Source organism: Oscarella lobularis, chromosome 12 (genome assembly GCF_947507565.1).
Source record: "Oscarella lobularis chromosome 12, ooOscLobu1.1, whole genome shotgun sequence".
Lineage (NCBI taxonomy): Eukaryota > Metazoa > Porifera > Homoscleromorpha > Homosclerophorida > Oscarellidae > Oscarella > Oscarella lobularis.
This window is the reverse complement of record NC_089186.1, coordinates 545,266-566,090: the sequence shown is the minus strand read 5'-3', so window position 1 is coordinate 566,090 and position 20,825 is coordinate 545,266. Positions and strand designations below refer to the sequence as shown.

General features: G+C 44.8%; 5 protein-coding genes across 9 annotated transcripts; all 5 read left to right on the top strand.

The window, feature by feature from the left end:
* Positions 1–99: 99 nt before the first annotated feature.
* On the top strand, positions 100–14,324 carry LOC136193885 (death-associated protein kinase dapk-1-like). Of its 2 annotated transcripts, XM_065982889.1 has the most exons (8): positions 100–220; positions 276–896; positions 953–1,147; positions 1,193–2,056; positions 2,127–2,166; positions 2,219–2,339; positions 2,393–2,494; positions 2,555–3,276. In XM_065982889.1, exons 2-8 carry the CDS (start codon positions 309–311, stop codon positions 2,946–2,948), a joined length of 2,304 nt encoding a protein of 767 aa, XP_065838961.1. In that variant the 5' UTR covers positions 100–220; positions 276–308; the 3' UTR covers positions 2,949–3,276. The 2 variants fall into 2 exon arrangements, with proteins under 2 accessions (XP_065838961.1, XP_065838962.1); XM_065982890.1 differs by lacking the exons at positions 2,219–2,339; positions 2,393–2,494; positions 2,555–3,276 and adding an exon at positions 13,527–14,324.
* On the top strand, positions 3,959–9,803 carry LOC136193882 (uncharacterized). The gene is made up of 4 exons (XM_065982881.1): positions 3,959–3,984; positions 4,035–4,160; positions 4,214–4,505; positions 4,674–9,803. Exons 3-4 carry the CDS (start codon positions 4,243–4,245, stop codon positions 9,478–9,480), a joined length of 5,070 nt encoding a protein of 1,689 aa, XP_065838953.1. The 5' UTR covers positions 3,959–3,984; positions 4,035–4,160; positions 4,214–4,242; the 3' UTR covers positions 9,481–9,803.
* On the top strand, positions 10,133–13,387 carry LOC136193666 (death-associated protein kinase 1-like). The gene is made up of 11 exons (XM_065982595.1): positions 10,133–10,385; positions 10,441–10,575; positions 10,642–10,743; positions 10,794–10,898; positions 10,968–11,090; positions 11,147–11,251; positions 11,301–11,423; positions 11,477–11,542; positions 11,598–12,218; positions 12,275–12,469; positions 12,515–13,387. The coding sequence occupies exons 1-11, from the start codon at positions 10,137–10,139 to the stop codon at positions 13,385–13,387; spliced, it is 2,697 nt and encodes an 898-aa protein (XP_065838667.1). The 5' UTR covers positions 10,133–10,136.
* Positions 14,325–14,394: 70 nt separating the features above from the next.
* On the top strand, positions 14,395–18,444 carry LOC136193884 (uncharacterized). 3 transcript variants are annotated; one of them, XM_065982887.1, is made up of 18 exons: positions 14,395–15,062; positions 15,121–15,243; positions 15,295–15,367; positions 15,420–15,609; positions 15,656–15,829; positions 15,890–16,465; positions 16,512–16,694; positions 16,746–17,103; positions 17,167–17,217; positions 17,269–17,331; positions 17,377–17,460; positions 17,507–17,590; positions 17,647–17,730; positions 17,784–17,867; positions 17,921–18,004; positions 18,056–18,139; positions 18,191–18,214; positions 18,269–18,444. In XM_065982887.1, the coding sequence occupies exons 1-18, from the start codon at positions 14,444–14,446 to the stop codon at positions 18,397–18,399; spliced, it is 3,069 nt and encodes a 1,022-aa protein (XP_065838959.1). In that variant the 5' UTR covers positions 14,395–14,443; the 3' UTR covers positions 18,400–18,444. The 3 variants fall into 3 exon arrangements, with proteins under 3 accessions (XP_065838959.1, XP_065838958.1, XP_065838960.1); XM_065982886.1 differs by having other exon boundaries at positions 18,191–18,227; positions 18,272–18,444; XM_065982888.1 differs by having other exon boundaries at positions 18,191–18,335.
* Positions 18,445–18,497: 53 nt separating this feature from the next.
* Positions 18,498–19,811, top strand: LOC136193888 (uncharacterized). Of its 2 annotated transcripts, none has more exons than XM_065982894.1 (6): positions 18,498–18,564; positions 18,619–18,695; positions 18,747–19,038; positions 19,088–19,144; positions 19,200–19,274; positions 19,329–19,811. In XM_065982894.1, the coding sequence occupies exons 1-6, from the start codon at positions 18,521–18,523 to the stop codon at positions 19,735–19,737; spliced, it is 954 nt and encodes a 317-aa protein (XP_065838966.1). In that variant the 5' UTR covers positions 18,498–18,520; the 3' UTR covers positions 19,738–19,811. The 2 variants fall into 2 exon arrangements, with proteins under 2 accessions (XP_065838966.1, XP_065838965.1); XM_065982893.1 differs by having other exon boundaries at positions 18,738–19,038.
* Positions 19,812–20,825: the final 1,014 nt, after the last annotated feature.

Sequence of the window (20,825 nt, the reverse complement as noted above, 5' to 3'; positions counted from 1 at the left end):
TATTCCTTTTTTTATAGATGAACCGGACTGTCTTGCATACTGTTGCAGAGAGGAATTATTGGAATCACAAGGACCGGTCTCGTCCGCACGTGATTGATCTATGGATTCAGAACGGCGCTGACATCATGTGCAAAGATAAGGTGACGCATTCTCTTTTCGAACAGAGACGATTTCGGTACATGACGACGAGAAAATCGCAAAGATCCTTCGACAGCATTACGTTCGTTATAAAAGTCCAATTATCTTATTCCGCGGTTTGTGATTTGCGTTGATAGGATGGCGTCCGATTTTCTGTCCTTCGACGAGAAATGGTTCGCCCCGATGCGATTAAACTGTGCGTGATTGGCAGCGTCATGGCGGGGAAGACGACGTTGGTCAATTCTCTTCTTCAGCTCAATTGCCTCCCAATCGATCCGAAAGATCGCAAGGCCGGAGTTGAAATTCACCGAGTCTATATTCCAGGCGTGGGCAAGGTAACGATCTGGGACTTCGGCGCCCAGCTGACCTTCCACAGCGCTCACGGTCTCTTCTTCCGACGATCCAACACGGTTTTCTTCCTCGTTCTGCCTATTCGAAAAGAGGATACGTCAGAGGAGAGTCTTCTCGTCGAAGGACGCTATTGGTGTGCATTCTCCAAGGCGTCGTTGCGACCGCTTCCTATGCGATCGGCGTCGCTCATTCACCTATTCATCGTCTTCAATTTGATCGGCTTGAGCGACGAGGCGAGAATCGAAATGAGCTTCAAGCTGAATCGAGTCTTCGAAACTCTTCAAAGTGAGTTCGGAGACACCTTTCAAGTTTCGCACGTTGTCGAAATGGATTGCAGTCAGAGCCAATCAGCTGGCATGACCGACTGTCGAAACAGATTGAGAAGCGTTCGCGAAGAGATGCTCGAGGTAATGAACGAGACACCTTAATTAATTTATATATTAATTAACCTGAATTTTCACAGGCAGCCGATGAGGTTCCCAAACTATGCCAGGCCCTCGAGGAGTACGTTTCTCTTCCGGACGAAAAGAGGAAGGCTCCATTTCCCTATTTTGTGACAGCAGAGGAATTTAGAAAGTGGATCGCTGCAGAAGTCGGCGTCGTTTTAAGCGAGGACGAGAGCAAAGTCGCCGTCGAGTTTCTCGACTTGTTCGGAATAGTGAGTGAGTCGTTAGTTCGTATTGCTTATAATATTCTCTCCTAGATTATTAATCTCGGTCGTCGAATATGTATTCGACCCTCGTGGCTTTGTCACAGCGTCATCGGTCCTCTTCTCGCCCCGCGGTATTTTCCGTTCGGTTTGCCACGTGAAAAATTCGGCCGGGCGTCCGCAGAAGACATCGACTCGACTCTGAAGGCATTTCGACATCATCTCAAAACAAAAGGCATTCCGTCTTCATACGAAGTAACTTCCGATGAAGCGATTGAAATATTTCTCTTCTTGGAACTGTGCATTACGGTGGAAACTGACGCTCCCAAAGTATATCAGATTCCGGCTCTGCTAGAGGATTCGATTTCTCCTGACGCCTGGGACGAAGAGTCGACGATGAACGTGTATCGCGGCCAACGATACGAGTGCGATGATCACGTCGATATCATATCGCCGTCGTCGTTCGTCCTTCTCCAATGCCGCTGCTTTCGTCTACCCGACACCGGTCACGAGGTTTGGAAGGACTGCATCAAGTTGGTGAGGATCATCGGTCACAAGGTCATTGAGTGTCTCGTTCAACTGGGAGTGAAGAAGAGACGTCATTGCATTGACGTTATTCTTCGTTGGTCTGGCAAAGACCGATGCGAGGACGTCGCAAAGAAATTTCTCGACGAGCTTAAGTCCATGATCGCTGAAGCGTGCAGCGAAAGAAGCCCGGGAATTTCTTTGAACTGGTTCTATATAGACAGTTCTCACCTTCGACGACACGACGAAGATCCGGCTATATATTCGGCTGTTGACGTGGATCGGAAGGTCGACGAGAAGGCTTTCGGTGACTTGTTATTCTCTAGTCGACCACGAAGAAGCCATCGTTCTTCTATCAGAGACTTGGCCATTGTGGAGGAAGATTATTCAAAGGTACTGTAGTTAGTTAGTTGCAGTAGGGTAAATCTATTTAAATCTATAAATTCTATTCATATTGATTTAGGTTATGGTTGCTTCAGCCGATCTCGTTCGTTGCGCTTCAGGTACACATTCTATTGTATTTTAAAACCGTCTCTCCGACTTTCTTTTCATAAGGTTCTTTTCCCAATGACGATGAGTTGGTGCCAGATGCTTTGATGAGAGCATGTGCGGGTATTAGGCAAGAACTGACGTCACGTCAGGGCCAAGCAGCTGTTACTCATCGGCGTCTTCCGAGGTTACTAGCGAGAATAGGAAGATGCGCTTTACTGAGTTGCTCATTTAATTTAGACAGAAGCAGGAAGTAGCTCAAAGGAAAGCGGATGAGATAGATTTAGATTCTCAACAAAGAAGCAACGGAAGCGTCACTGACGTCAGGTTATCTATTTTCAAGTAAGCTACAGCGTAATAGTTTGTAAGTCTTCTTATTCACATTTTTCATTTATTTTCAAGATCCTGCGCCATCATTTTCATGGTCATAATCTTTTTTATTATTGCCTTCTCTTATTTGCCACATTTGAAAATGATTTTTTCAAATTCAGAAACGCCATCGCGCGTCTCGATTTACGATGCTTCTTGGAATGACTTTTCTCGCATCATCTGTGAAAGTGGTTTCACTAAATGGCATGAAATAGGAGACCGTTTGGGTTATGACTGGACAACGCTTGAAGCAATTCGTGAAAATACATCAGGAAGCAAACACGATTGCCGTTCACTTCTTCAAATGTACAGGGAAAAAAGCGGAGATTCAGGAAAAATTCGATACGAAGTCATCAAGGCGTGTGTTGCCGTTCATATCGGTGGTCGACTAGAGGAATTTGTGACAATGAATGGCTATAGTATGTAGCATGTTTTAGATTAGTTGGCAGACCTCGATTATCATCACGTTGTTAGAAAATTTGATGGCTGGTGTGCAATATAATAGTCTGGAGCTCACTTTCTTCAAGTGCTGTATAGCTTAGACCTCAATTAACCGAACCTCGAACGCGTGTGCTGCAAGGACTGGGACATTACTAATAGAAGAATGAAGAATGACTAGCAAAAATTGGATAGAAAATTGCAAACGCTTTTCTAATAAATGCGTCATATTAATGTAGAAATTTTCAATCATTTTTATTATTGCAGAAACGATCCATCGATTCCGTTTGAATAGATCATCGCTTTCTTTCTCATCACACGGCGAATAACAGCCGCGATCGAGCCATGCAACGAAAATTAGCAACTAAACTGAGGAAGGATACACGAGAGTCGAAGTGACGCTCGATGACGTCATCTTTCGATAACTCTCAAACCGAGACGCCACGAGATCGTAAATATTTTCTACGAGGGATGTACATTCTTATGTATGGCCACCCCATCTGTGCAGCTAGAATACGCTTGCATGAGAGGGGGCCCTCTAGAGGAAGCGATCGATCGATCGTAGAAAGCGGAGACCTTGGCCGGTCCCTCTGAACCTGTAACGGAGACCTTTTCTCGTCGCGGCTATGATGGTTGCTTCCGTTGAAGGCAAGTGAAGCTGTTTCCTTGTCTCTCCTCTAGTGTGGCGATAGAGCGCAGCGAACGACGTCGGCATCGGTAAAAAAAGCGTTGTCGGGGAGTCCTGAACTGTTCTCGTGTACTGCGTTCCCAGAAGAGAGAAACTGGAAAGCTTGTAGAAGCTGGTAGAAGCCGCTCGTCGCGCTGAATTACGGAGTCCGAACTGAAACCATGCAAAAACCAGAGCCTAATCTCTGCCAAAACAATCCTCTATAGCTGAAGAAGAAATAGCCAAAGCGTTCTTGGAACGACTGCTAAATAGCAAAAGATTGTTCGTCCTAATCCGGGAAGGTTTGAGGCTTCCCAGACCCGTATAGATGAAAAACTGTTCAGGGTTACAACGATCGGTGAGCTCGAACCAGCTCCTCAAAGACCTTAGTTGTCATTTGCTCTATAGTGCCAACTGCTCCACGACGACCGATCGACTCCGGGCGGACATGTATGCTAATGCTCTATGTAGGAGAGTAGACAAATAATCCGGGATTGCTTGACTATCTCACTCGAGCTGACTCACCTTTCGGAGGTAGATCTAGTTGCTAGCTTTCATCTACGCCGTCGTCACTCTTCTCTCTCTAGATTTTTTACAGTAGCAGCTCCGCACGTTCATGGCCGAATCTTTTTCCGCTTCTATTTTGCGCAAAAATCACTACGACATACTCAGTGTCGGAGTTAACTCGTCTACGGACGAAATAAAAAGGAGCTTTCGGTCACTGGCCCGGCAATTTCACCCGGACAAATGTTCAGATCCATTCGCAGGCGAGATTTTTCGCCGAATCAGTAGCGCCTACAAGGTTCTCACGGACAAAGCCAAACGCGAAGTGTACGACGAAGAAATGACCGACGCCGGTGAAATCGTTGGGGATATGGAGTAAGTCTGTCTTTCGATGTAAAAGCCGTAATATTAAGGCCTTTGGGTTTTGTTCGGGTGGGAGAGAAGGGGGAGGGGGGAAACGCGGTGAGGCACGAGCATTATGCGTGCTTCATTATCATTACCTAACCTAATTATTGTGATAGAAGGTGACGCTCTGTTTTTTAGGGTGCTACCTGGCGGGAAGAGGTTCTCTGAAAGTCTTCTTTCTCAGTTTCCCATATGGCAGTCAACCGTTGTCTATTGTGCCGGAAGTGGAAGGCTTGATTGTCTCTCTCGTAAACTAAATGCTTTCTTATCGGGTTCTTTTAAAGAACTCGAGTCAAAAATGAACTTGTGGCCGGGCGAAGTACCCTCTCCTCATCTTTCTCCTCTGGAGATTTTTGTCCAAGAAGTTAAACTCGCTTCTGCTGCTGGCGACGAACTTTTAGATATCGTTCCTTTTTGTGCAAGCCGTAAAGTCGCCAAAGTCAACAAGTTCTTGGCAGACTTCCATCCCTATGCTACGAAAACAGAAAGTAACGGAACTGTTCCTCTGATCAAACTAACGTCGGCAACCTCTACTCAACTTCAATACTTGCTAGGGCTGTTTTCCTGTGAGATGACAGACGAAGATCGGAGACACCTGCCTGAACACGAACTTATAGAACTCGTTTCTCTGTATATACCTCGGGCGACGCAAAAAACTCGGGCTAAAGGCACAGTCTCTAAAACGTCACACTGCTCGTCAACCGTCTGCAGTCGCCGTTTATTAAGGAGGTACTTGTGTTACCTTTGCAGTGGCTGTTTCTGTTCAAACTGCACCGTGAATGTCTCTAGTCCTTTTATCGACCATTATTCTAAAGAACGCGTTTGTCGACGCTGCTACAGCGACTTATTGCGCGGTGAAGCGCAGTTGTGGCTTGAAGCGGCGAACAATTTAATCAAGCTGCGGAACTATTCCTCTCTTTATGCCGCTAGTACCTGCTTTTGTTTTGCATTTTGTAAGGATGCGACCGTCATCAATCGGAGACAAATCGCTAAGACATTATTCGAAGCAGAATTTTATGACCTGTCTGTCACGGCTTTACTTCCGCTTGTAGAGCCGCTCATTTGTGGGCAAAGCGTTAGCCAAGCGGCTCTATCCGAAACTGTGAAATCTTGTCTTTTTCTATCTACCGTTATAAGAAACTGGGCTTTACGTGACGAAGTCTTTTCTGCTTCGCAACGCGTTTCGCATCTTCTGGCTGCAAAGCAAAGTTTGCAACTAGTTCTTCAAGCTCAATTTCAAAGCAGCACCCGACTTGAAATTCCCGAACTGGAAACTAAGATTCAAGCAATCAACAAAGACGTAGTGAAAGCCAGGGACACAAACCAATGTAAAGCGTGTAGTACAGCTGTTATGTTTCAAAGGAAGTTGCTGGAGTTCGCCTATGAAGCACGAGACTGGGAAAAGCTGCTGAGCGTGGTAACAGCGCCACCCGGAGAATGCGAAAGAGGCTGTCAGCCGCAAAAGGATCATGTTGCTGAAGCTCTCGAGCAGTTTCTTTTGCCGCGAAAAAGTTATCTTAACCGCATGCAAAATGATGACCAAGCTGCAATTCGTTTTCTGACAGGATTAGCCAGTATCAACGATAACGATTTCGTTAAAGGTTTACGCCTGATTGAAGAGTCTGCCTGGTCTGGACATCATTCCGATTGGCTTCCTAATGCAGCAATTCGAGTTTTTGTGGACGTTTTTGCTATACCAGAAGCTGCTTTCGTCATAGGTCACAAAAAACTGTATCAAGTGTGCAGTAAGATGACAGCAGAATCTCTAGCGCGTTTGGATGACAGCTGTTTGGTCGTTCAGTGTGGGCTGCTGCCGCAACGTTCGTCGTGTTTTCCACCGTCTCTCTGCCGCAGAGTTTGGCCTGACTTATCCGTTCGTTCAGCACGAGCGGCGCGAAAGTACGAGGAGGGGATTCAGAAAAATCTTGCTTCTGGCAAGTGGTCAAATCGCGACGTCGCCGTTGCTTATCTCGATTTCGTGCCAGCCTGCTGTCATGCATCTGAGATTGTCGTCGCATTTCTTCTAGCAGCTTCGTGGTTTCTAAAAGAGCTGGATTCTAAAGTCAAAGAGGGACTGCTTCCGCCACAAGTTAGTAGGCGTAGTGACAAGCAAGCTGTCCACCCTGAAGCACATGGTCTAAAGAAGGCCATTGTTCACTGCTCATTATTGGCGTCTCAAATATTCATAAGGCGTCTTCATCCCGGAATGCAGTTTTACGTGTTGCGGCAAGCTATAATAATGATTATTCACGCGGTGAGCCTAATAAATGCGGATATCAGCAAAGAGGACGCCGATATTATTGTTGAGCTATTTCAGTCCTTGCTTCATTTCTCGCGTCTGTGTCCTTTCTGGAACGTTCCTAATGTAGGATTATCGGAGGCAATACTGCTCAATATTGTTTCCGGTGAATTGCACTCGGAATTTGTGCTGGAACTTCAGCACGTTAGCGAAGCCGCAAAGCGCCCTCTCCTACTGGAAGAAATAGATTACCAAATCTACGAAAACGATCTGCTTCATCTAACTGAGCTAGACGACAGCGCCAATGCCCACGCTAAGGCTGCAGAGGGTCTTCTTCGGAAGCAAGGCTGGTCTTGGGAGAACGTAACTGACGTAATGACGTCACCGCTGTTGGAGCGTGATTCTGAAGGTTGGCTTATTCAGCAGCCTCACTTTGCCCAGAGTTTGGAGTACGCCGAGTTAGTGGGCTTTACTATAAACTTTGAGTCCACTCCTCCGTCTTTTCAGCTTCACACACGAAAATCTGACCGCTCGCACCTAGGGCTCTTTAGCCAATCTGACGTTGCCGAAGCAGTGAGAATAAGCAAAGAAAACCCAAGTCCGCCTTTCTTTAGTCTTGATGCTCCCACCGTCCACGAACGCTATCATCCCTTTCAAAAGTTTCGGTTTGGCCCAGAGAACATCGGAGGAGGTGGGCTGCTTCAGGCGATGTTTGAAGCAGACTATCTGATGAAGTCCTTCAGTGTCGGAGCTGATGTCTCCTCAAAACCTCCGTTTAAACAGCGTCCGACTCTGACGGGCGAGGGTGTAGGCCTACTCGACAAGTTGCCACGAACGCTGAAGTCAGTTCTTCGGCCGGTGCATGAAAGGAAGGCCTCTATGTCTGACAGCGGTGCCCACAGATTTTGGATACAAGCTGACGAACTCGTTTATGACGAAAAAATTTCTTCTCGCAAAGACGAAGTGACGTTCTATTTCAAACAGCCGAAAATGGTCATCCGGACGTCTCCCATGTTTCATGACATTGACGGCAAACTAGTTGACACCTCAGACATGGATCCAGAAAGCCCGGAAATTGATTTTGCCAGAGATATGACTGCGAATTACGACGAAATTGGTCGTTATTTTCCTATATTTCTCCGCCTCAGAGAAATGGTAAAACTGACGTTTGTCGGACGGGTTCTGTACAGTTACCTTTCCGGATTCCGAAAACAGGAAGCGAACCCTACAGTTGATGAAAACTTTGTTTCCGTCCAATATGGAAAGATTTGGCATGGTATACGCGACACTATTGAGCGCGCTTTGCGTATGCAGAGAGACGACATAAATTCAAAAGGAGGGCTTAGTCGCTTTGTTGATGGAACGTTTGAAGATATCGTTGATCAAGTTAAGAGCCTTTGTGACTCTTATGTATCCCATTATGATCTAAAACGTCTTGTCAGCCGTTATTTGGATTCTTACAATGGCTCTCTTCGCGAACTGGCAAATTTTGTTGCCTCTACGAAGATATCGAAAGATGGCGTTCGTAGTCAGATTCTCAGGCAGAAAAAGGAGCACTATTACCAGAAGAGAGTTGCTTTGGAAAACGCGTTAGATAAAATAATAAGAAACGGAAAATTGGCAGAGTTTTCTTGGCGTCAAAGTTCAAGCGCGACACCTTGCTTATGGGCTCCAGCTGCTCTGAACAAATTTCGCCCGGGCTATAATGTCTATGGTGGCGTTATTCTTGCGCCCAAGTGCACATCACGTCATGTCGCAGTTCGTGCATCTTTTAATAGCTTTCGTTTAACCGGGAACAATAATTATAGGCAAGCTAGACCAATTCGTGTGACTGCAAGCCAGTTCTCGGCTCGAAGCGGTTTTTCTGTTCCAGTCAATAGACGGGCTGGTGCGACCAGCTCTTCGCCTCCTGGTGGACAAGGTGGTCAGAATAGCGGTAGCCAAGGTGGAAGTGGAAGTAGTGGCTCAAATGGGGGAAAAGGAGGAAGTAGTGGAAACGGTGGAAGTGGAGGAAACGGCGGAGGAAACGGTGGAGGAAACGGCGGAGGAAACGGTGGAAGTGGCGGAAACGGCGGAAAAATAGGAAACAACAATAGCGGCGTTCGAATTGGGAAAATGACGCGAAGGCAATTGATTTTGGTTCAAAATCGAACGCTCACTACAGGCTTTTTTAAACAACTGCCACAAAAGACCAAAGACCAGGTCAAGCAATCACACTTTGATTTTCATACTGGCCGACGATTTGGTGATGTTGACAGAAGAAGAATTCACGCTGACCACTTTGTTTCAAAAGACGATCTTATGAGCTGTTTCAACCGTTGCGTTTCTAGTAAAGCATTTCGCCTATTGGGTCCGAAGCGAAAGGAAATTCTTTTGGATTTCATAGGCGATGTCCTCAATCGGCCATTTAATATTGTGCCTACGCTTGACAACGTTAATCGGGCAAAAGGAGCCAACTCTAGATCTGCAGTCGAATGTCTTAAGTCGGGGAATAAATTTGACGTCGGTAAGGCAACGTCTAAATTCGAGGCCACTGGAGGAAGTTACCCGAAGTTAGTCAGTGGCTGGACCGACCGCTTTAGTGAAATCAAAAAAATTTTTCGTGAAGAATTGCCAGGAAAAGGCAGGGTCGTTGCTGATGCTGGAGAAGAAGTTCTGGCCAACTTACGTTCTCTTGAGAAGATGTACAAAGGTGAAGACCAGTAAGTCATACATGCAGAACTGTTTCTCGCTTGTTTTTTTGAGTTGTATTCTATTATTCTCACTATATGTTGTTGTCTGTTTTTATTCGACTATGTAGCTTTTGTTGTTCCGCGCTTTCTCGCTTTATTTAGTTAGTGTTTTTATGTGGTGATGCTGTTTGAAAGTGTTTTTTCAAGGACTTTGTCAATGTTTTTGGTGTTTTTTCAGTGACTTTATCAATGTTTTTGTCAATGACTTTGTCGATGTTTCTGTCAATTCTTTTTCACTGTTTTTGTCATTTTTCCCGGCCTGTATCAGTTTAATTAAATCTGTACTAGCCGTTTCAATCCTTTTAATAAAAACAAACACATGCTAAAGGCAAAAAACTTTATTTTTAACACAAAATATCTGACTAATTGATATAGAAGGGGCAGCGGTAAATGGCAAGGTTGTTATTGCTCTCTACATTACAGAATCCGGCGGGAGCTACATGTTGTTTAATTGGTCCGAAAAACGGATGTTACGATAGACTCCGCAGGTGGATAGACGTTGCGCAGTGTCATAAAATCGTCTGTTCAACCATACCTTTCTTCAGTATCTATGCTTCAACCACGTGATCCGATCATCCAATGAGACTAGAGGTATGAAAACAAAGGTCAAAGGGGGGCGTTTTGTGCAGCATGGATCGCTGGAGCCGTCCAGCTCTTGTTCCAGCGCGAGCTCCGCGCGCGAGCTCTTCTGTGCAACGTAGCTCTCCACGCGAGTCGTCATTTCCAGTGGCCGAGGACTCAATGTCATCGTCCGCTCGTTCTACGATAGAGCGACTTATAGAGACAGTCGCTGAACAGAAGGACATCGAAAAGCCGAGAAGGTATTCGAAACTGAGTCGGTTTCTCTATAAAGAGAGAGGATTTCGAGAACAGCAAATAGTACGGTGCACGTAATCTCGTTTTTCGTCGACGTATGTGTTACTGTTTTCGCTAGATCCACAGTCAAAGCCCATATCCAGCTTGGTACTACTTGCTGGGACGAAGATTTGAGACGGCGGAAGAAGTGGACGAGTGGCTTTGCTACTTTTTCTTGGAGAAGAATCAAAGTCTCAGCGATCCCCATGACGAGGTACGTAGCTTACTGTGCGTTTTGGATCGTGATGAGTTAGCTCATACGTGTATGCACGCGATGCAGATGTTCAAACGCTCCCCGCTTCACTGTGCCGCGCAGTTTGGAGACTTCGTCAGCTTGAGATGGCTCGTGGAGCACGGTGCCCTTCTCAACACCAAGGACGCAGTTAGACTAGATTTTTCTTCTGTGTCGTTTTATCTATCTATTTTCGTCAGTTCGGTGGAACGCCACTGATGTCGGCGTGTACAAGTTTAATCGATGCGCTATTGAAAGTGCGCTGTTTGGCTGAAGCAGGAGCTGACTGTCTCGCTGAGAGTGCCGTGAGTTGCATAGTCGTTCTTCCATGACGTGTGGAGCTAGCGTTGCTTTCTTTTTTTCTTCTTTCTCAGAATGGAACTATGGCTTTGTCTTGGGCTGTATCTCTCAACAGCGAGCAGTCTGAGAGCGTTCAAAGAGATCTTGTTCAATATCTTATCGTTGAAAAAGGCCTCGATGTCAATCATACCTACAGCGTGAGAAACGTATTGATAATCGCATTCGCTTCATCAAATTTTTTTTCTTAATTAAGGAGGGGATGACGGTCTTATTACACGCATGTTGCTCGATGTATCCTCATTACGGCGTCATTCAGAAACTACTTGAACTTGGGGCAGATGTATCCGTCAAAACGATTGTTAGGAATGTAGTCTGGATTGTGATTGCTCTCTATTCCTTTTTTATAGGTGAACCGGACTGTCTTGCATATTGTTGCAGCGAGGAATTGTTTGAATTACAAAGACCCGTCTCGACCGCACGTCATTGATCTATTGATTCAGAACGGCGCCGACATCATGTGCAAAGATAAGGTGACACATTTTCTTTTCGGCCGGAGACGACTTTGTTACAGATTAAAATTCAGGACGGAAAATTAGCTCATGAATTGGCAAGAAACGAGAACATCGGAAAGATACTTCGACAGCATTACGTTCGTTATAAAAGTTGAATTAGGTTATTCGGCGTTGTGTAATTTGCGTTGATAGGATGGCGTCCGATTTTCTGTCCTCCGACGAGAAATGGTTCGTCCCGATGCGATTAAACTCTGCGTGATTGGCAGCGTCATGGCGGGGAAGACGACGTTGGTCAATTCTCTTCTCCAGCTCAATTGCCTCCCAATCGATCCCAAAGATCGCACGGCCGGAATTGAAATTCACCGAGTCCATCTTCCAAGCGTGGGCAAGGTAACGATCTGGGACTTCGGCGCCCAACTGACCTTCCACAGCGCTCACGGTCTCTTCTTCCGACGATCCAACACGGTTTTCGTCCTCGTTCTGCCTATTCGAAAAGAGGATACGTCAGAGGAGAGTCTTCTCGTCGAAGGACGCTATTGGTGTGCGTTCTCCAAGGCGTCGTTGCGACCGCTTCCTATGCAATCGGCGTCGCTCATTCACCTATTCATCGTCTTCAATTTGATCGACTTGAGCGAAAAAGCGAGAATCGAAATGAGTTTCAAGCTGAATCGAGTCTTCGAAACTCTTCAAAGTGAGTTTGGAGACACGTTTCAGGTTTCGCACGTCGTCGAAATGGATTGCAGTCAGAGCCAATCAGCTGGCATGACCGACTGTCGAAACAGATTGAGAAGCGTTCGCGAAGAAATGCTCGAGGTATCGAACGAGACAGCTTAATTAATTTATGTATTAATTAACCTGAATTTTCACAGGGAGCCGATGAGGTTCCCAAACTGTGCCAGGCCCTCGAGGAATACGTTTCTCTTCCCGACGAGAAGAGGAAGGCTCCATTGCCCTATTTTGTGACAGCAGAGGAATTTAGAAAGTGGGTCGCTGCAGAAGTCGGCGTCGATTTAAGCGAGGACGAGAGCAAAGTCGCCGTCGAGTTTCTCGACTTGTCCGGAATAGTGAGCGAGTCGTTAGTTCGTATTGCTTATAATATTCTCTCATAGATTATTAATCTCGGTCGTCGAATATGTATTCGACCCCCGTGGCTTTGTCACAACGTCATCGGTCCTCTTCTCGCCCCGCGGTATTTTCCGTTCGGTTTGCCACGTGAAAAATTCGGCCGGGCGTCCGCAGAAGACATCGAATCGACTCTGAAGGCATTTCGACATTATCTCAAAACAAAAGGCATTCCGTCTTCATACAAAGTAACATCCGATGAAGCGATTGAAATATTTCTCTTTTTGGAGCTGTGCATTACGGTGGAGACTGACGCTCCCAAAGTATATCAGATTCCGGCTCTGCTAGAGGATTCGATTTCTCCTGACGCCTGGGAGGAAGAGTCGACGATGAACGTGTATCGCGGCCAACGATACGAGTGCGATCATCATATCGATATCATATCGCCGTCGTCGTTCGTCCTACTCCAATGCCGCTGCTTTCGCCTACCCGACACCGGTCACGAGGTTTGGAAGGACTGCATCAAGTTGGTGAGGATCATCGGTCACAAGGTCGTTGAGTGTCTCGTTCAATTGGGAGTGAAGAAGAGACGCCATTGCATTGACGTTATCCTTCGCTGGTCTGGCAAAGACCGATGCGAGGACGTGGCAAAGAAATTTCTCGACGAGCTTAAGTCCATGATCGCTCAAGCGTGCAGCGAAAGAAGCCCAGGAATTTCTTTGAACTGGTTCTATATAGACGGTTCTCACCTTCGACGACACGATGAAGATCCGGCTATATATCCGGCTGTTGAAGTGGATCGGAAGGTCGACGAGAAGGCTTTCGGTGACTTGTTGTTTTCTAGTCGACCACAAAGAAGCTATCGTTCTTCTATCAGAGACTTGGTCATTGTGGAGAAAGATTATTCAAAGGTGCTGTAGTTAGTTGCAAAGGGTAAATCTCTTTAAATTCTATTCATATTGATTTAGGTTATGGCTGCTTCAGCTGATCTCGTTCGTTGCGCTTCAGGTACATATTCTATTATATTTTAAAACCGTCTCTTGAATTTTCTTTCATAAGGTTCTTTTCCCAATGACGATGAGTTGGTGCCAGATGCTTTGATGAGAGCATGTGCGGCTGTCAGCCCATCGAAGTGGGAAGAACTCGGTATTCTTCTCGGCATAGCCTCAACCAATCTAGAGGAATTTGGCGAGTCCTTTAAAAGCAACCTTGCTCGTATGTTCAGGGTTTTGGAATCGTGGAAAAAGGCAGCAAAATCGCCTACAGTACGCCTACTTTTATCAAAGTTTAAGAGAGTCGGAGTCAGCCAGGAAGCTATCAGAGAGGAATTCAAAGAATGGTCTAAAGACTAGAAAGTCGCGCATCGTACCGCATCAATTTTTTGTCCTAATTTTTGTTATGTTTTTATCAGTGAAGATTGCTTTCATAACTTCCAGCAGCATTAGAGCGGCAACGACGTACTCTGGAAAAAATCCAGGAGAAAATGACGTCGATGTAAGAAGTGACGTCATTGAACGCTATCAGTATTGCCCTGGATATAAGCTCAGACGATCGAGCACGCGTCGTTGCAACTCATTTTGCAACCAAGCCTCGCCGAGCGCGCTTTGCAGAGTGACCAAAAGAGATTAGAATGATGACCAGGAGAAAGCGTACTGATGCCATTGCCGTATCCGTAGTATACACAGATAAACGTCTGCCCTGCATGTGACCCACACCGTCGAGAGATCCTATTCAACTTGATGAATGCAGTCTGTACGCACCTCTGAATTTATTGTCTAATAATGTAGACCTCATTAGAAAATTGTCTGTTACTTCACCAAAGCAAATTAACTGCTGTTGTTTTCGCAAACAAAATCATCACAGAACATCTATCGTATACTTGGTAAACCGTACTGCGCATGATCACTTTTGTGTCCGTAATTATAACGGTCTGTACGCATCCGTGAAGACGCTAGATTGTGCCATCGTTCAACGCGATGGATCGAAGTGTTACAGCGAAACAGGTAGAACTTAGGATGTGGGTGAAAACTCAAAGGGAGCTGCTGGAGGAAGCTGTTCGGAATCAGTCTCTCGAGCGTTACGTCGTTGAAGGTTCTCGATCTCTGCTGTTTGCAGCAATCTTCTGCTTGGAATCCGGAACCCCGTTAGAGAACGTCGAACTGCCTACTCAGTTGCAGGAGCGTTTTGATGAAGAAGAGACTCGACTCGAAGTGATCGCATCAGGTGCTCGCTCTCTTCCTCGTGAAAAGCGCATTCGTGTGATGGAGAGAGCTTCACAGCGGCCAAAATCTTCAGCCAAGACTGAATATCGTACTATTGAAGAGTGTAAAACAATCCACGAGGCCGGAACATACCTAAGTTTTTTTGAGACCTTATTTTTCCCATCGCATCCGACAGAACGAAACCCGCAATTTGAAGAAATTCTTCACCTAGAAACATCCATTTGGGAATACTGGATAATCTATGACGCCTGTTTGAAGCTCGCGAAGTCACCGACTGAAGTGACTGGATCGAATGTTTTAGACAGGTGCATTAGAGCGTTTGACTTATTTAAGAGACGGATTACCCTTATTGGTGTGTGTAAAGATGTGGGAGGTAAGAATTTGATTTTTGAGCAGCAAGACTAATCCTATAATAGGTATTGCTTTTCTAGCCCCTAAAAAATCAGAAATGAATTTGGAGAGATGGACTGCATCTCTTTTTATGGAGCAAGCAGAAGAAGAGACTGAACATGTTCTACAAGAAGCTTCACCTAATGATCTACGTGAGGCTTCAGGTAAACCTCCAGTGACTTCACAATCTGCGGCATGCCAAGATCTGTTAATAGTCACGCGAGAGCAGAGCAAAGAGTTTGAAGAAAGAGCGAGTAGCTCCTGTTCTGTGAGAAGACTCCCTACTTCGTAAGAGCTAAGTTTAGCGATCAGGTGCCACTGCTGTAGTGAACCTTTGTAGGGAATCTAAAGCACTTGATTCTCTATCTTTCAATGTTGAAGAATACTCAGATCCTCGACAACCTAGTCAAATCGCTAAGCGATTTCACGATCTTTTCAAATGCAGTCACGTCATTGGAGAGAGCTTAGCTTCTGCAGGGAAGGGGTCATCTCAAAAGTTCATTAGCAAGTTCATTCTTAATATGCTGAATGTAAGAAGCTTGAGCTCGAATTATTCATGTCTTGCACTCCCTTTAGGCTGTTCACAGTGCAGCAGCGCTGACATTGGAAAGAAAGGGAAAGCTTCTTGCGTCTGCTTTAGGCTTGGGAGATCACCCAGGCGCGCAGAGAGCTATCATTGAGAGTGCCGTGTCACTTTGCAGAGTTATGCCGGATTCTCTCACATCAAAAATTTACAAAAACGTGAAGATGGTGTGGTGTTAAACAATACATAGTATTTACGGTGTATAGACTCTATTGTTTTCAATTTAGAGGACTATTGAGTTCCAAAACTGGCGAAAGAGCGTTGACGTAGTGCCAACGTGTATCCACACTACTGCAGACGCTTTCATCGAAAAGTGCATACCTTTGTTCTGGGACATGTGTATGCAAAGGCGCCCTCTAGTTCTCGTCGCCGACCACACAAAGTTCTGTCCCTCTCAGCATGAACGTTTTTCTGAATTCGATGAGAGCAGCCAAATTGACTTTTTTTTATGGCCTTGCCTCATAGAAGAAGTCACACGTAGAGTACTCGCTAAAGGCAAAGTCGTGACAAAAGCCAAAGAACAGGCGAAAGCGGAAGACGTGGCGGAATCGTTGCAGGATTTTGATTCACCAAAGCACGATTCCGATTCTTCTGAAGACATGACAGATTCAGAGAATCACGTTTTGGAAGCACATGCAAGCGCTGAGGTTGAAGAAATATCAGATTCTCGACGTCCTAGGGAAATTTCCAAACGGTTTCAAGATCTTTTCGACGACAGCGACAACGTTCGAGAGAGCTTAGATTCTGCATTTGTAAAGTCAAGTCAAAAGTTCCTTAGCAAGTTCATTCTTGATATGTTGAATGTAAGAATCTTGTACTTGAATTAGTCGAGCATTACACTCTCTTTAGGCTGTTTACAGGGCAGCAATGCTGACATTGGAAGAAAAGGGAAAACTTCTAGCGGATGCTTTAGACTTGGAGTCCCATGTTGACAGCCCAAGCGTGCAGAGAGCTATAATTGAGAGTGCCGCGTTACTTTGCAGAGTTATGCCGGCTTCCCTCACATCACAAATTTACGAACTTGTGAAGACGGTGTGTAAACAAATTACGGTACCGGTACAGAGTGTATTGTTTTCATTTTAGAGGGCGATGGGCTTCCAAAACTGGCGAAAGTGCGACAACTTAATGCCTCCGTCTATCTACACTAGTGCGAACACATTTCTTGAGAAGTGCATTCCTGTGTTTTGGGATATTGTCATTCAAAGGCGCTCTCTAGTTCTCGTCACCGAACACAAAATGTTCTGTCCCTCTCAGCACGAACGTTACTTCGAATCGGATGAAAGCAGCCAAATTGACTACTTTGTGTGGCCTTGTCTCTTGGAAAAAGCTACAGGTGATGTCCTTGCTAAAGGCAGAGTCGTTACAAAGGAAAAGGCGGAACGGGAAAGCGTGGCAGATTTAGAGAAGTGCATTTTGGCGGCTTTTTTGACTAAAAACGAAGGTGAAGAAGTTATGATTTTGTTCTAGCAATTTGGCTATTAATTTTGTTGTGTTTACTTTATAGAGGAAATCATTAACAATTGTCAAAGGCTTGAGCGTCAGACTCGCGAAATTGGTTTGAAGTGTGTATTTTATCTCAAGCAAATTGATTGTTTGCTCTTTGTAGAGAGGTTAAAAGCTGCGGCTGAAGACAAGGACTTAGAAATTGAAATGGGCAAAAGAGCGAATCGTACGGAACCTATAGTTGTAATTTTTTATACAATGTTGTTTGAAGAGGATTTGTTGGTTCGGTATGAGACAAAAGTAGATTCGTTGAGGGAAATGACTATATTGATAGAGACGAAAGAGAAGGAAATTGGTATGTAGGATTTTGTGTTAAACGTAGTACATTTTTCAATTAACAGCGGACTTGCTGGATTGCTGTGAGGCGAAGAAAGTTAAATTGGATGAAATGTTTGAAGTTAAAAGAGAAAAAGAGCTGGAGCTCAGTATAGGACGTCTTCTAGTGGAGTATACTGTATATTAATATAATAATATTTGCCAGAGGAACTATTTGCTCGTTACAAGAGAAAGGAAGTTGAGTTAGAGAAAGTGACTAAAGTGAACGAACAGAAAGAGCAGGAATTCAGTATGGAACTTTTTCCAGGGGAGTATTTGTATTTATTTAATCTTATTTGACAGAGAAACTAATTGATCGCTACGAGATGACGCAAGTCGAATTGAAGAAAATGATTGAAATTAGAGAACGGAGAGAACAGGAGTTCAGTACGGAACTTCTTATATTGGAGTATATGTATTTATGTAATTTCGTTTGAAAGAGGATTTAGTCGATCGCTATGAGACAAAGGAAGTTGAATTGAAGGAAATGGCTCAAATGAAAGAACAGAGAGAGCGGGAGTTCAGTATGAAGCTTCCTTTTTTTGAATTAATGTATTTATGCCATTATTTGACAGAAGAACTATTTGATCGCTACGAGGCTAAGGATGCTGAATTAAAGAAAATGACGGAAATGAAAGAAGAGAAAGAGCAGGAGTTCAGTATGAAACTTTCTATTCATTATGTAAACACATTTATGTAATCATATTCAGTGGAGAGCAGCAAGTGCTTCGAGGAAACCAATGCCAGGTCTTCTCAGTAGATTTGTCGACTCACTTTCAAACTTTAGGCAGGACGTGTTGGCGTCGAACGAAGAAGAAGTTGGGCAGAGAAAAAAATTTCTTTATCTTTCCCAAGGCAAAGGTGTTACAAATCTTTGCTAAACTTTATAGTTACAATTTTAGAAAGAAAACTAAAATGAAAGAGGCTTAAAATCGTCCTAAGAAAGAAGACGTCGGCACCGTGAGGTTGTTTCGTGATTTGCTTTCTTGCATTCGGGTCATTATACGATACCCAGAAAAGAAAAAGATGCTGGATCGCCGATGCAGGACGATTCAAGCAAAATCCGGCAGCAAGAGAACGCAAGGTTCTTTAGTAAATCTTTGATGAAACCTAGTAGATTTACATTGTATTTATGTAGGCAAGTACTGACGCCACGTCAAGACCAAGCAGCTGTATCTCAGCGGCGTTTTCAGCGTGAGAATTTAACTATTACCGGTAAGATTCTCAAAAAAAGCGTTCTCAATCTATGCTTCGCAGTTCTTTCAGACTTTCTACAAAGACTCAAAGCGAATCCCAACGACTACCGCCGTTTTTCGAGCGACCATATTACCGAAGACCTACGGCGCCTCGGCTTTGTCGACGAGACTGACGTAATCGAAATCGGACGAGCGGATCCCTCTAAGAAGGGAGAAAAGCTGATTAAAATTTTGCAAACCAAAAGCGAGCTCGGAGTTGTGTCCGCGCTGAGAGACAGTCTGTTAAAGCGACGGGCGCAGAAAAATCTCGCGAAGCTTCTTCCCCGGGCGTATTGTGAAGAGAACGAGGATATGGCTGCAAGGTTTTTTACTGTTTCTTCGACTCGGTTTAAGCGTAGTACATTTATTTAGGCAAGAACTGACGTCACGTCAGGGCCAAGAAGCTGTTACTCATCGGCGTCTTCCGAGGTTACTATAGCGAGGATAGGAAGATGCGCTTTACTGAGTTGCTCATTTATTTTAGACAGAAGCAGGAAGTAGCTCGAAGGAAAGCGGATGAGATAGATTACGTCACTGACGTCAGGTTATCTATTGTCAAGTAAGCGTAATGGTTTGTAAGTCTTCTTATTCACATTTTTCATTTATTTTCAAGACCCCTCTGCGTGATTGTCATGGTTACCACAATTCTTATCATCACCTTTTCTTATTTTGCATATTCCAAAATGAATTTTTCAAATTTAGAAACGCCATCGCGCGTCTCGATTTACGATGCTTCTTGGAATGACTTTGCTCGCATCATCTGTGAAAGTGGTTTCACTAAATGGCATGAAATAGGAGACCGTTTGGGTTATGACTGGGCAACGCTTGAAGCAATTTGTGAAAATAAACGAGGAAGCAAACAGGATTGCCGTTCACTTCTTCAGATGTACCGGGAGAAGAGCGGAGATTCAGGAAAAATTCGATACGAAGTCATCAAGGCGTGTGTTGCCGTTCATATTGGTGGTCGACTAGAGGAATTTGTGACAATGAATGGCTATAGAATGTCGCATGTTTTAGACTAGCTGACAGACCTCGATTATCATCACGTTATCAGAAAATTTGATGGCTGTTGTGCAATATCGTAGTCTGGAGCTCACTTTCTTCAAGTGATGCATAGCTTAGACCCTATAATTAACCGAACCTCGAACGCGTGTGCTGCAAGCTAGGACTGGAACATTACTATTAGAAGAATGAAGAATAACTAGCAAAGATTAGATAGGAAATATCAAACGCCTTGCTAATAAATGCGTCATATTAATGTAGAAATTTTCAATCATTTTTATTTTTGTATTCCTTGTTTGTACGGGGTCTGTGGCAGCGGCTTCTACCAGCTAGCTTTCCAGTTTCTCTCTTCTGCGAACGCAGCGATATGGTACACGAGAACAGTTCAAGACTCCCCGACAACGCTTTTTTACCGATGCCGACGTCGTTCGCTGCTTAATTTCGCTATCTAGGTCGCCACACTAGACGAGACAAGGAAGCAGCTTCACTTGCCTTCAACGGAAGCAACCATCATAGCCGCGACGGGAAAAGGTCACCGCTACAGGTTCAGAGGGACCGGTCAGAGGGACCGGTCAAGGTCTCCGCTTTCTACGATCGATCGCTTCCTCTAGAGGGCCCCCTCCCATGCAAACGTATTCTAGGATATACATAAGACTATACATCCCTCGTAGAAAATATTTATGAGCTCTTGGCTTCGCGGTTCGGATTATCCACCTTCGTCTGCTATCGAAAGATGACGTCATCTAGTTGCACTTCCACTCGTGTATAAGCCCCTCCTTCGTTTTCCTTGCCAAATATAACGACGACTCTTCCTCAGTTTAGTTACTAATTTCCGTCGCGTGCAGTTGCATGGCTCGCAGCTGTTATTCACCATATGATAAGAAAGAAAGAGGTGATCTATTCAAACGAAATCGATGGATCGTTTATGACTTTATTTTGGGTTAGAGACCTGACTGTTTTGATTAGATGTGACATTGCTAGCTTTGAGGTAGTCCTAAATATTCTTTCACGTAGGTTTTGTTTGCCTGGCTGCCTAGTTCAACTGAGATTATTCTAGAAAGCGTGATCACAAGGACGCTTTTTCTGCCAAAACCACGCCTAAATTACG

Coding starts and splice junctions, on each gene's coding strand:
- LOC136193885 (XM_065982889.1), top strand. CDS start 309: ATGGTTCGCCCCGATGCGATTAAACTGTGCGTGATTGGCAGCGTCATG. Junction 1,148..1,192: donor TTCTCGACTTGTTCGGAATA/GTGAGTGAGTCG, acceptor ATTCTCTCCTAG/ATTATTAATCTCGGTCGTCG. Junction 2,495..2,554: donor GTCAGGTTATCTATTTTCAA/GTAAGCTACAGC, acceptor TTTATTTTCAAG/ATCCTGCGCCATCATTTTCA.
- LOC136193882 (XM_065982881.1), top strand. CDS start 4,243: ATGGCCGAATCTTTTTCCGCTTCTATTTTGCGCAAAAATCACTACGAC. Junction 4,506..4,673: donor GAAATCGTTGGGGATATGGA/GTAAGTCTGTCT, acceptor TCTGTTTTTTAG/GGTGCTACCTGGCGGGAAGA.
- LOC136193666 (XM_065982595.1), top strand. CDS start 10,137: ATGGATCGCTGGAGCCGTCCAGCTCTTGTTCCAGCGCGAGCTCCGCGC. Junction 10,386..10,440: donor GATTTCGAGAACAGCAAATA/GTACGGTGCACG, acceptor TGTTTTCGCTAG/ATCCACAGTCAAAGCCCATA. Junction 11,252..11,300: donor ATGTATCCGTCAAAACGATT/GTTAGGAATGTA, acceptor CCTTTTTTATAG/GTGAACCGGACTGTCTTGCA.
- LOC136193884 (XM_065982886.1), top strand. CDS start 14,444: ATGGATCGAAGTGTTACAGCGAAACAGGTAGAACTTAGGATGTGGGTG. Junction 16,466..16,511: donor TCATTCTTGATATGTTGAAT/GTAAGAATCTTG, acceptor CACTCTCTTTAG/GCTGTTTACAGGGCAGCAAT. Junction 17,104..17,166: donor TTTTTTGACTAAAAACGAAG/GTGAAGAAGTTA, acceptor TTTACTTTATAG/AGGAAATCATTAACAATTGT.
- LOC136193888 (XM_065982893.1), top strand. CDS start 18,521: ATGCAGGACGATTCAAGCAAAATCCGGCAGCAAGAGAACGCAAG. Junction 19,145..19,199: donor ACTCATCGGCGTCTTCCGAG/GTTACTATAGCG, acceptor CATTTATTTTAG/ACAGAAGCAGGAAGTAGCTC. Junction 19,275..19,328: donor GTCAGGTTATCTATTGTCAA/GTAAGCGTAATG, acceptor TTTATTTTCAAG/ACCCCTCTGCGTGATTGTCA.